At 42.3% G+C, this 14,058-nt stretch overlaps 1 protein-coding gene across 2 annotated transcripts in view; it reads left to right on the top strand.

The window, feature by feature from the left end:
• Window positions 1-14,058, top strand: part of gbe1a (glucan (1,4-alpha-), branching enzyme 1a) — a 131,263-nt gene that overhangs the window by 91,774 nt on the left and 25,431 nt on the right. For both annotated transcript variants that reach the window (XM_028983895.1, XM_028983894.1), the window contains exons 13-14: window positions 7,707-7,891; window positions 8,444-8,574. In XM_028983895.1, coding sequence (XP_028839728.1) covers window positions 7,707-7,891; window positions 8,444-8,574 — 316 coding nt within the window. The remainder of the gene's footprint in view (window positions 1-7,706; window positions 7,892-8,443; window positions 8,575-14,058) is intronic.

Below are 14,058 nucleotides of genomic sequence, written 5' to 3'. Positions count from 1 at the left end.
ATGTGGAATGATGCACCTAACCTCTCCATCTGGTGCTAGATTTACTAATCTTACTCCTACACTCTTGCAGCCAGTTGTTTACACATATCATTTAGCTTCTGTGGGTGCAGATGGCTTACTTACTTCTGAAATGTCTGAAAGCCCAGACCCACCATACAGTGATCCCACCACAGATCCTCTACTGTCAAACGGCGTGGCCTTCAAGTCTAATAAAAACCGAGCAGCAGGGATAATCCGACTTTACAGAACCCGTGAGCTGCATAGCATAAGCAACATATATGGGCGAGAAGACAGAAACCAAGGAAGCATTGTCCTCTGTGCTCATGTCATATTTTCTGTGAGTCATGCGGGAATGTCTGTGGATTACAGGTACATATCCACAAGATCCTTCAACTAATGCTGACCATCCCTTGGTGTGCATGTCTTCAAATCAAGAACTCCGGTCACGGAGGCATGCAGGCAGCCAATTTGATACATTCGGCCCATGTGGAGGTCTTTTTTTTATACCTCACTGATGGTAGATTTCATGTTTAATTATATGATTACAAACTCTTTTGGCTCTCACCTCGTTTTTTCCTTTAAATTGACTTCTCAAAATCAAATCATCACTGTTTCTAGTCTTACAGCCTCTTGCAAACTGGACAATCACTAGCATTCTGGGAACTTTTACACCCCTGCATCAACAGCGAGAGATTGTCTGCCTGTTTCCGAGACGTCCTAAATATACGTTTTAAGGTTTATTTGCTGCACTTTGACTGAGAGAAGAATTTGCTAGTTTTTGGGGAGTCAAAGGTCAAGCCAGGTGTGACCTAATGTCTCGTGAATAATATGTCTTTGTACGATGCTGCTTCTGGTTTTATTCCTGGGGAGGGAATTGTGGAGCATGCACAGAGCCTAGTCCAGACAGGGTCTAGTGTAACCCAATCCTATTATCTCTCTGTTGGTGACTGCTCGTTCCTTCAAGCATGATTGATCTGGAACATCTGGAATCACATTCATTAGATTTGAATCAGAACCAGGATTAACCAGGTAATTCTAGTTGTATGACATTTTTTGATGTAGGCCTCAGTTAACCACAGACTAAAGTTTTACTCAGCTGTCCAAAAAAAGTTTTTTAAGCAGTGCATATTTTGATGAAGATGACAGATCAGAAGTTTGTTTGTTTGTTTGTTTATTGAAATGGTTGTAGGAACAAAAAAACAAATCGGTATGCCATTGTTTCTCAGCAGCAGGAGTAAAGAAAAGAGAACTGCAAGACAGGAGCTGTGATTAATGGCTGTTTCAGTAGGAGATCAGAGCACTATTACCTTGGCACTGCAGAGGCTGCCATCGTCAGACAGAGCAGGATGGGAGAGGTGCGCCGCCTGAAGTGGGTTTAATTGAATTTGAAAGGGGGTGCCAGTTGCTCATAGGTGGAAAAATAGCTTCATTCGTTAGTGGAGTGCATTGGACATGCGTTTCCCTGCATTTCCTTGCTCCTTAACATGAGTTCATACTGTGATGATTCTTTTTCCTTTTTCCAATGGTTTTGGGAAATGGGCATGGTGTAGAGTCTGTTAACATTGTGCTTTGGCATGGTTGTCTTTTGTATATGTTTGTCATTTAGCTTTAGAGTTTTGAAGGACATCATGGCTAAGCAAGAAAATGCCATTTGAGCAGGTCTGTTAGAATCTAATGTCTGGCCTTATAGGATATTTTAATCTCACTATGTAGTAGGGTGTGTATTGGCAAGGATCTCATAATACAATATCACGATACATGGGTCACGATACGATTATATCACAATGCTGCACGTATAGCAATGTTCTACAGTTCACTGAAAATGTGAAAAGAGAGCTGAAATACAAGAAAACAACTCAGAACTGAATTAAAAAAAAATCATAATTTTAACAAAATGTTAAGATAAAATGCATAAGATTGAGTTTCCAATCAGTTATCCAAGGCTGGTGTGGTGCTTATACAGGACTGAGCTGAAATGTAAACATAAATACAGAATGCAGAATGCATTTGTATAAATACAAATACATAAATTTGTGTTGAGGCAAGTTCAACAACTTGTTTTTCACGCAGTACCTGTCTGGCTGTAGTGCTGCGTTTTAAAAAGCTGCTTATTCTTCTAACACTCCCCAGCAGTGGCCTAGTGGTTAGGGAAGTGGCCCCGTAATCAGAAGGTTGCCAGTTCGAGTCCCGACCCGTCCTCACACACTGCTCCCCGGACACCTGTCATGGCTGCCCACTGCTCACCAAGGGTGGTGGTTAAAAGCAGAGGACACATTTCGTTGTGTCACCATGTGCTGTGCTGCAGTGTTTCACAATGACAATGACTTCACTTTCAATCAGGCGACTTCCAAATTCCACATTCTGACTCTCACATCTGCTGACCTCACTAAAGAAAATGCTTGACTGATGCCACCCCGGTGGACTAAATTTGTACACAAAAATATTGATATTTGGTGTCACTGTATGGATACCACAATGTAAAATATTGCGATATATTGCTCTGTTGTTTATTTCTGACTATGTAGTGTAGTTTAGTGTGCAGTAAAAATGTAGGCTTGGGATCGTGTGCTCAGTATTGCCAGATTTGAATGTGATATTTCATGAAGAATTGCTTGTGAGAATAGGTGTTGAGGAACCCAATAGTTGTGGGAGGTAAATGCTGCCAGGTTTCAGGTCGATTCACTTTGGGTTTAGGTGGCTGAAACGGACATGAATCTGTCAGCATGCATCTGCTTGTGCTACTTTGTGTGTCTTTTATATTGACGAGAGAGGAGTTTAAATGGTGTAGAATGAGGATGCAGTGTGGGTGAGAGATGTCATCACCACTTGTCCAAGATAAAGATAACTAGCAGGCAGTCCTTTCTTTTCTTAATCAGTTTATTTCTGTAAATCCTGAAGATTGGTGAAATTTAGAGAATATGAAAACACTTTATATCAAACTAAATATTTAAGCACATTATATTTTCTCAGTATATACTGTATGTTGGGTTCCTTTGACTGTTGTAACCTAGTGTTGGAGTTCCAAATAGAGACCAAATAGACTTGATACCATTTTTACGTGGTCTCGGTCTCATCTTGGTCTTGGCTCTATTTGGTCTCGGTCTTGTCTTGGTCTCGGACATAGCAGTCTCGATGGGATCGGGGCAGTGGGGGCCTAGCGGTTAAGGAAGCGGCCCCGTAATCAGAAGGTTGCCGGTTCGAATCCCGATCCGCCAAGGTACCACTGAGGTGCCACTGAGCAAAAGCACCGTCCCCACACACTGCTCCCCGGGCGCCGGTCACGGCTGCCCACTGCTCACTCAGGGTGATGGGATAAATGCAGAGGACAAATTTCACTGTGTGTGCTGTGCTGCTGTGTATCACATGTGACAATCACTTCACTTTATCACTTTATTTACTTTAAAAGAGAAAGCAATGCATCCTCACAGTATCATTATTTATTACGTGCCTCAATTCAAATGCAACCAGTCAGATGCATCTTTTCTTTTTCTGAAAAAAAAATTATCTGGTGCGCACAATTATTATTCTGTTTGCACAAGTTATTGTGTTCCACGGTCTGTGGGCTTATATTTAGGACAGTTATGTAATATTTCTCAGCACTTTGTGAACATCCATCTATAACCATGCCTTTTCCGTAGACCTTGTAATTGTTCCTGGATTAAGTCAATAAAATCGACCTAAGTCTGTGTATGCCTTCTGTCGGCTGTTGTCTTTCAGTATGCACAGAAAATGACTCCTGCTGATTAGAACTCCATTTCAATGTGCAAAAAAAGCAATAATTTCATTGTATGAAATTACAAAATGAAAATAAAACTTGATTTGTTGAATCCTCTTCATCATGAAGTGTGTATCTTAAGTTTGTAGATATTGTCATGATCCGGACCGGCAGGGGTTGACTCCGGATCCGGGATCCGGACCGGAGTTTCATGTTCGTCTCGTGTAATGTTCCCTGATCGTGTTCACCTGCTGTCTATTTATATAATTGTATAAAGCTATCCTGTTCGTGTCTGTTCACCGTCGGGTCAGTGTGCGTGTTAATGTTCCCTTATCTTGTGAAGTCTGTATTAAACACCTGTCCTGTGATCGTGCGAATGCGTCCTCCTTCATGCCATGTCCAGCCCACCCGTGACAGAATGACCCGACCACATGGACGCAGCTGATCTACGCCCCGCTGAGATCCAGGGAACCGTGGATGGTCGGGAGGACGTCTGCTCCACAGATCCATGTCCAAGGTTCCATGTATGAACGTCCCCCGACGCCGCCGTCTCGTCCGGATTCCAGCGACGCACCTCCGGTAATCGCCAGTTCCCCGCCATGATCCATGTCAGGTTTTTAATCAGTTCCCCAAGCGTGGCAGACTCTCGGCGGCCTACGAAAGCTACCGTGGGGTCGAGAGGATCTGTCACGCGGTCCATGTTCCCCCTGGCGATTCCGGAGGCGGGGGAGTACCGACGAATCCGTGCGACCGGACCTCGATGGCCTACGGAAGACCGGTCGCGCAGTTCAGGTGCTCCGAGGGTTAACCGAGACGAGGGAGGCGGCGAACTTTCCAGCGGGGCGTACCGGAGACTGACCGGAGTGACGGTGCCTGCGGACTGCGGACAGGATGCCGGTCCCCGACGGACGAGCCGTGCTTTGGCCCGGGCCTGACGCCGCAGGTGCAGGACAACCGCCCCTCGTCCTTATGGACTTCTCCCCCCTTTCATGGACCGTTTTGTGGGCACTCCCAGGTGGTAGTGCTTTTGAGGGGGGAGTACTGTCATGATCCGGACCGGCAGGGGTTGACTCCGGATCCGGGGTCCGGACCGGAGTTTCATGTTCGTCTCGTGTAATGTTCCCTGATCGTGTTCACCTGCTTACCTGAGGCCCCTGTCCCTGATATAAGAGACTTAATATGAACATCTTTTCGGCACATCCCAACTCTTAATCTTCACGAGGTGTAATAAAATGGTTATAGGAGAGGATTGCTGAATATTATTTTCAATCATGCCTACTATGGTAACTATAACAAATCTGGGAGATTTTAAATGAGAGACATATGGACAATTTTATTGAATAGATTACATGAGTTTGAATTAGTAATGATACTTTACAGCAATGCCTTTTTCTCTACAGTTGATCTAATGTATATTCTTGCCCGGTTTTCAGTCTTGGTTTTGGTCTCAGTCTTGACCAGCCTTGTTCTTGGTCTTGAATCTTTTCCTCAATGAAAAAGATTTTTTTGCGTGTGTATGTGTTTTAACAAGTTGAAGCAGCATTTACATTATATAAACAAATACATGAAAATTTGCTTTAGACCTGAATTTTAGAAGTATATATCCAATGTCTGCTATATTGCCTTGTAACTGAAACTGGAACTCTGTTTATATAAATCTAAATAACTTGCATATTTCACATTTCTTCAGTGCATTTAGAACCAAGCAGAATAGGTTGGCCTCATACATGCGAACGGGGTTAGACACTAACAAAGAAAAATGTATGTCCTGTACCGGGACACAATAAATAGCCTCATAACTGCACTAATAGACTTTTTGTCTTTAGTTCCCAGATGCCAAGTTCTGTTTATTGATTCTGGCTCTGAGAGAGGCTTAGGTACAATTTTTCCAGATTGGAAAAATACTTCCATTGGCCCTCTGTTTCCATTATTTATTTGTCATTTTGTGTATTGAAATTCATTGTGGGGGAAATAAAAACCCTTACCTGTCATGTATTTTTGCTCTATCACAGCTCCCTGTGGTAGAAAACCATTTGATATTGGCTATTTAGGGTGTGATTACAGTCATTTTGCTAGAAAGGCTGACACAAAGTTAAATTAAAGGGCTTGTGATTAGGTATGCCGATGATTTGGAGGCTTGTACATCTAAGCTGCAGCGAGCTGACTTCCCGTTTACGAGGGTGAACCCAATTAAAGTATAAAATGTGAAGTAATGGGCATGACCATGGTTCCCTGTGGTGCCTAAGAAAAGATGTGAGTTCAGACTTAAAAGGACAGATTAAGCAATTTACCCGGTCAAGTACGACGATACACTTTACTATTGCACACTGGGATCAAGAGTGCTCCTGTGAATGAATCTGAGGGTCTTTTTCTGTGCGTGTGTTTTTTGTACTTGAACTTAGCATTTTGTCCAAACGGAATGTCATACCCCAAAACCAGAGGCATGCCTCCTGTTCCAGCTCCAGTCAGCCAACACTTGGCCTGAAAGTTGCATTACCCATAAAGTTGGACGAGGAGCGCAGTGTTTTTCTTGGCTTTAAATTGACACCAAACTGAAAGACCATCTAATCTCCACCTTGCAGCTTGTTACACATGAAAGAAACAGTGAGAAGAGAAGGGAGCCATTTCTTATTCATGAGTTCATTTGGAGCCTTTTTATGCAAACTAAATCCCATTTCGGCTCTCCAGGTCTATGGGCCCACGCAAGTGACCAAAGAAGAACTTGACTTCAAACACCACATCACTTCAGATCAGACTTAGGGAAATCTTGAAAGGGGGTGTTTTGTGTCTGTGTACTTCTAATGCACACCTTTGTGTGTGTTTGAGTGTGTACACATGTGTTGCTGTAGCACAATTGTTCATAACCTGGCTATTTCCACTGTTCTCTGCTGTTGGCTGTGGATGCAAATCTCTTCAAGTAGAAAGAATGGAATCTAAGTAGGAATCTACTTTTGTGCATGTGTGTGTGTGTGTGTGTGCTTTTAATTAGTTAATTGCTTAGTAAATGACTTGTTTTTTATTCAATCTATTTTACTACATATTACCATATGAATATTAATAAAGTGCTTTATGAAGGTGCATTATTGTTATTATTAATAATAATGCTAATAATAAAGAAAGAATTATTTACTTTAATGAGAGCCTAAAAGACACATTGGTGCGCAGTATAACTTCAATATATCACATTATGACAAAATGTAGGAAAATATTTTATCATGCTGGGCTATACTGTGCCGCCTGGGGGCTGAATAAGTAATAGTGTTATTAATGTCCTCAAGAATTCACACAAGTCTGGTGGGAAACATTTTTATCTCCAGGTCTTTCTTCCATCCTTGGAGGCCTGGCATCAGCAGTAGGTAGAGGTGATCTGCGGCCTTTTAGGGGACAAAATGGCCCGTCATATCCCATTCTTGTGTTTTTAATTTATGGAGCTAGAGCTGTCAGGCCAGCTTTTGTACAAGACAGTGTCCCTTTCTACTCTTAATCTGTATGCTGTCGCTCGCTGGCTGACGAATGATAGAACTTGTGAAAAATTGCCTGCATAATTCTGGCCAGCAAAGTAAAGTTCAAGCAAATGCTTTGGGGATTTGATCAGGGTGATAAGTTCTGTCTCCTCACTTCTTTTCTTTACTTTTCACTTAGGGTCTGTCTCACAGTGGAAAAAGTCAGAGTGGTTCCCCAGGCTTTGAAGTGGGTTTTAAATCATTCATGCAGGATATTACGTGATTCAGCTGTTAGTAGAATTTCTGCTACCGTGCAAAATTTCACCCCAGTGATTCATTGCAATACAGAGCTAAACAGGAACATTTTAAAATGTGCATATGCTTTCAAAGAGCTAATGAATGTGCATAATCTAATTTATTCTGTCTCTGAATGGATGGCATTGTGGTAACTACAAACTAATAGTGTATATATTTAATAGTGTATATATTTGAAATATAAAAAAAAGCTGCAGTGAAGGTGAAATGTCTTTCTGCTTGTGTGATTGCAGGTAACGAGTTTGGTCACCCTGAGTGGCTTGACTTCCCCAGGAAGGGCAACAGTGAGAGCTACCGCTATGCACGGAGGCAGTATAACCTGGTGGACATGCAGCACCTGCGGTATCAACAGCTCAATGCTTTTGACCGAGACATGAACCACGCTGAGGACAAGCATGGCTGGCTGGCGTCTGCTCCGGTGAGGTGCAATGCCCACAGGCTTTTGCTAAGACACAGACATGCAATTTATCCAGATTATTAGCTTTTACACTGCTCTGCCATAACATTATGACCACGGATCAGTCATGTGAATAACACATTGTGATGCTAGATGGCTAGATTATAGCATATGCAAAAATAAATAAACAGGATGGTCTATTGATGCAGATGGGTAGCATAACCTCAAACTGGTCCGTAGTCCCAGGTCAGGGCAACAAAATGTAGTTCTACTGAATATTAGGCTGATGGTCATTATGTTACAGCTGATCTGTCTAAATAGTACATTTTACAAGCACACCAACATATGCACATGCAAATGGACAAACAGGAATTGAGGACAGGCACCACTGTCCATGGCTGTGCATGTCTGACAAGAGCAGACTTTGTCTGGCACCTTCTATATCCATAATTCACATAGGAAGCTTCCCCTGAGCTAAGTCGCTCTCACTTATGTAATCTTTTTGCACTTCTTTTCTCAAATTAATCAAATCATCACACAAGTCACTCTGATGATATCTGCTTCCTCTTACAGGCGGTTGTGACAACAATAAATCAGGAAGACAAAGTCATTGTTTTCGAGCGAGCAAACCTCGTGTTCATCTTCAACTTCCACCCCAGTTGCAGTTACACAGACTATCGAGTTGCTGCAGGCCGGCTGGGAAAGTATCCTTTAATCCTCATTTTTCTTATCCTAGGGAGGGTGAGATTTGGAAAAGAAGTGTTTGAAGTAAATTCCATGGGAAGTTCTTTTTGACATTTTGTCAATGTCACGAGTGGGCACACAGGACCAAAGCACAAGTGTTTTCAACCAAACAGATTCATTAAAGCATACAAAATAAAAATGGGGTGACAGGTTGCACAGATTTTAGCAGGATGACTTTTTGTTACATCTGTGCATACACAAGACATGGTGTGACCCCACGGTGTGACAGTGACAAAAGGTGAAGCCTGGGAGTGACCAGGCGTGTCCGGGAACTCAGACAGCCTCTTTTTGCGCTCCCAATCAGAAGGATGGTTCCCCAGCTCCTTTGGCTATCTCTCCTTGAGACTCAACTGTTGTGTACCCCCCCACTCCGTCACTCCGTGCCAAAAAATTACAAAAACAGCCAATACACACACACACACACACATACACAAGAACAAAACTGAGTCCTTACTTACTGGTGGTGCAGGGTAATGCAGGAGCTGATTGGTGGGCAGACAGGATGCAGCCCCCCACAACTACAATCCTTCAAGTACAATATCTCCATCGTTCTCCATCCTTTAATTTTATCCCATAAATCAGATATTATGTTATGATATGGATTCTTGGTACAATGGTATGCATGTAAATGCATCTGTATGCTTTTGAAGAACTCTTTGAAATCAGAGCCTGTTTGATCCTTGGTGAGTTGACACCATTGTTTTGGGCAGTTCGACTTTAAAGACTTCCCTGCCTATGGAACATTCAGTTTCTCCCTTCCCTTGCATTCTGTTTTTATGTCTTCACTTCATGTAGATTTGTCTAGATTTGTCATCCTAATGAGGCCGAGGTAGTACGTGTGAGGTGAGGTTATTTGAGGTTTAGAGTGCTGCAGGTGTTATTGTAAAGACAGGTTCCTATTAAAAGGGCACTGAAAGCTCCTGTTCTTTTTCAAATACACAGCAGGAGTCTGTGAGTGTATTCAAGTGAACTTCAGCTTTATTTGCATGGCACTTGTTTTCTTTTCAAAACTATGTCAAAATCAGCCTGAAACTCCAAATTTCAAGCCAGCGGCAATACTGACATAGAAAACTTTCCAGTTGAACTTCTGACTATAATAGAGAGCAAAGAAAAACACCTTATATAGCACCTTTCCAACTTATGGATACTTTGCCTGAAAGACAAAGACATTTCAAATGAGTTTTTTTCATGCATTTTTCACGCAAGCTAAAAGAACAAAAGTACACTTAAAATTTGTTTAGACTGTCCAACTGGTAACTGCTGTTTTTAATTATACTGTTCTCAAATACACATTTGTTTGGTAATTTTTTCATAATTTTAAATAATTTCTATTTTATTATTACTAAATAATAAAATAAAATGTTTTCACAATATTTTTTGATGACCAAATCAAGCATTAACCATACATAAGCATACAAACTACTGTGCCACGGATTCCGCTGACCATGATCCATTTATTGGTTTTACGTCTAGTGACATCCAATACATCAAACATGATGCATACTTTTCTACAAGATATATTTGCTTGTACATGTATAGTAAAGCATATGCAGCATCAATACTTCTAAGGGGAGGGTGCTGAAAGCATTTGCCTACGCAGTATCCATTCTTCATAGCTGCGCAGGAGCTTCCTTGACATCTCGGGTACAGGGGAATAAACGAATGCCTGTAAACTTGCAGAAACGCTGCACAGAAGTAGACAAAAAGGAGCGGCCTAATTAACCAGGTACATAGAGAGCCGTGCTGCGATCGCAGCGTGTTCGGGTGGCAAGAAGTGACATCGAGTGTTTCTCCCTATTAGGCACAGATGTTTCCATTAGGCGCGTGTGTGCCAGCATCTGCACTCCTGTGGAGGTGTTCTTGGTGTTTATGTAAGTGGCTGTAATTGTCTGTTTGTTGTGGGTTATTCCTGGTGGCTATGCCCTGAAGACTGGTGCTGTTTCTGTGCTGGTTTTTTTTTTTTTTGTATGAGCTATTGTATAATGTGGAGTTAAGTGAATGACTGCCAGATTCAAGCTGAAAAACAGCTTTCGGTGAGATACAACAGTGCTAGTGGCCTTATAGGAATGAAAAGTCATTTGATCCAAATCCATGGCTCAAGGTATGATGTCTTGTGAAGACTATGGGCACCATTTTTAAACTGATGCTACATGCTAAGCATGGCGCTGCTTCGCTAGTGTAAGGTAAGGTTTCTCAGGATTTACATTTTATGGGACAAGCCCAATTACAGACAGATCTCACATTGTGGAGGATTGCTAACCCACACATGTCACATGATGCAAACATAATTTTCCATTTTTGTGATTTAACTATTCATTTATGTGAATAATGAGGACTTTATTGACAAACCAACCCCACACTTGGCATGTAGTGCTGTGCTTCAACAGTTCGAAAATTGAATCGTAGCTCATTGGATGCGTTCAAGAATGTTGGATTCACTCGTTCAACAGGAGGGGTGAGAAGACATTATCTTTCACTCATTGTTGCCAGATTGGGCAAATTGTTATTATATATAATAGAGAATATTGCTTTCTGAGAACAGTTATTCTCATTTAGAAATGCTTAGTAGTCATGGTCATGTCAATTGTATTGGTGACCATCCCACATTGTCCCACATGGATGTACTGCTTGTCCCACATTATTTCATATGGTCATCCTAAAGACAAGTACGGAGTTGGGTTTTTGTTTCCTCTCAACATCCTCCTACTTGTCTGCTTCCAGCTACTCACTAACACTTTCTACCCACTCCAACAAACTACATTCACCCCATCTTCTCACAGGCAGACATATCATAAGTAATTACAAAGCATATGACAAATGCTGGAGGTGGGCCATGTTATCCGTGGCGTTCAAGAGTTGTTGCAGCAGCTCGGCACTTATTGGCTTGTGGGGTCTTCTTCTCTGAATGTCTGGATCACTATCAGATACCTAGATGGCTAAAAAGTTGTCCCCAAACTTGAATCAAACCATGGTCATGTTCCCAAAACACATTGTAGAAATCAATCGAAGTGTCAAACGGAGCTGATTCTGAGATGTTTTTTCCTCATGTAAATATCGGTTTTAAATGCTGTCGCTGGTGTTTACCACTCTCAGCAAGGATGAGCCACGGCAGGCAGGAGCGGGCTCCGCCTGACGTCTCCGACAGCCCCCACAGCGAGGGTAAGGTGGGGAGAGTGATGCGGCTGCAAAACACGTTTAATTGGCTGCCGTGCCGCTGGAGGTGACTGTTGTCAGGGCGATGAATAAAAGCAAAAAAAAGATGCTGTGGGGGTGGGTGTCACATGCTGGCAAGAGAAGTTGTGCCAAGAGTGCTTGTGTGTGTGAGGGTGGGAGGATCCCAATTAAGGAAAGGAAAGAAGATGAATGTGAGTGAAGCAAAAGTGAAAACAATACTTTATCAAACATATCCCCACACAAAAATTTTAAATACATGCTGTTGTGGTAAAAAAAAAAAAAAAAAAAAGGCCATTTGCTCTGATTGCCCATTATGTCCATAATGATGCATACACATCAAAATGGTCAAAATAACTTAAATTAGGATTTTCTTTTTGCCTTTTCAGCGTTACTCTTTTCTTCATTGCTTCCGTCACTGAACTTCTGCATCTCCCTGAAGTTATTAGGTCTCTGTATTTGCAAAAGGTGCAAAAAGTTTGTCTTTTTACACCTTTTAAATGCACTACTTATAGTCCCGCTCAAAACTAAAAAGCCAAATGACAGCATTTGTGCAAGAGCAGAATTAGCATAATCTGGAACTTGGTGCCCATTAACTGTATGGGATTTTTTAGAAGTCTTTAACAAGGTAAGAATTAGAAAGTATACTCACTATACTCAGCAGTATTTAATTCTTTCTTTTAAAACTTTTGGCTAATTTACTCTGCTATTCCAAGTGGTTTATTGGTTGGGTTTGATGCTTTGTCATGAGATATTAGCACTGGTGTGCTGATCTACTGAAATATATCACACTTGGAAAATCAGCAAATGCTAGATTCACTACTTTGCTGAGCTATTTGGTTTGGTTGCGATCCGATGACTATGAACAAGTGAAGAACAAGTGTTATTATAAGCAATGACAAGGAAATGAAGGAGGAATGGAGGAATTTTGATTAAAAATTGTGGAATTCTTTTTGTGAAGAATTCATATTGAGGAACCAAATTCTCATGTTAAGTAGTCATGGTAGTTAAATGTCAGTTTTGTGTACTGTATATTTTAATACATGAATCGATTTCAATCATTAGAATGAAGGTGATGAGTGCATAAGCGCCGTCAATCATCATTATTGACATTTGATCTCAGTAATGAAACATGTCAGTGGCTGTCTAAAGAAATCTCATTTTCAGAGAGCTGTATCACCCCACGGTGTAATGCTCCCATTGCTAAAATTGAGGACAAGGTGAAGAGCAAAGCATGAGCCTGATCTCTCCAGCAAACTTCATAATGTACAGAATAATGTAGTTCCTTCTGGTCTCAAGTGGTGTTGCACTCTTGTGTGGGGCCTTGGTCAACACCGAAAGCTGTTAGCAGGTTTCGTGCTGTGGGGGGTTTATAGCAGACTTTGACCACAGAAACACCTTTTCTTCCTGTCCTCCATCCCCCCTGTCAGACCTTCCCTGAGGGGTTACAGGTGGCCTGGAAGAGCAAGATGACACTTGACATGTCACTTTGAATTAGCCATGTAGCAGTTGGCCATTCTGGATAAAACGCCTGAAGCCTTTATCCTTCCCGGGTTAAAATTAGCAGAAAAGCGAGAGGGGGTGCAGTACAGAATAAAGTGAAAGTGCTCTTCTTATTTTCAACTCTTTTGAATCCCTAAACTTTCATGTCAGACCCCACAGCTACATTCTCCTTTAGTGTCAAGAAGATTTTTTGCGAGAACCTTTGCCTTAGCTATCTGGCGATTTTATAGAAATTAAAGACGGGAGGCTTTATGAAGATGTTACAGGACGTTTTACAGGTTGCTGTTGAGTATAAAAGGTATTTGGCCTGTGCTCTGAGAAATGGACTGGGAACCTGCTGTTTTTTTCACCCACCTGGCCCCGCTAGCTGCTGAATGGAACCTGCTCACTAATGGACTTTCCAGCCAAAAACGAGCCTGAGATGAACGCCTTCATTACAGCGGGAACCCAGCTGAGCCTCTCCCTCACCGCCCTCAGAAAGCCACGGCTCTCCCTGCCGTACACATCCGCCGAATGTTCCCCCAGCGCTGAGGGCTCCCGCCGGGTGACCCTCTGTTCCATCAGGGCCCCAGCCGGGGGACAGTGGGCCCAGTGGGCAACAAAGGCGCCCTCCAGCCAGGAGCATCTCTCTCCTCTGGCTCCAGCTCCTGCCGTTGGCCTTTTTGTGCCCTCTCTCAACGATGGCCACCGACATTTCACCTTTTGAAGATGAGAGCGGGTGAGCGGGTGTTGTGGCCTTGCTCCTGTTGGGGGCAGAATAAATGGAACCC

The sequence above is a fragment of the Denticeps clupeoides genome, chromosome 6, assembly GCF_900700375.1.
Source record: "Denticeps clupeoides chromosome 6, fDenClu1.1, whole genome shotgun sequence".
Taxonomy (NCBI): domain Eukaryota; kingdom Metazoa; phylum Chordata; class Actinopteri; order Clupeiformes; family Denticipitidae; genus Denticeps; species Denticeps clupeoides.
This window is presented reverse-complemented; position numbering and strand designations above follow the sequence as displayed.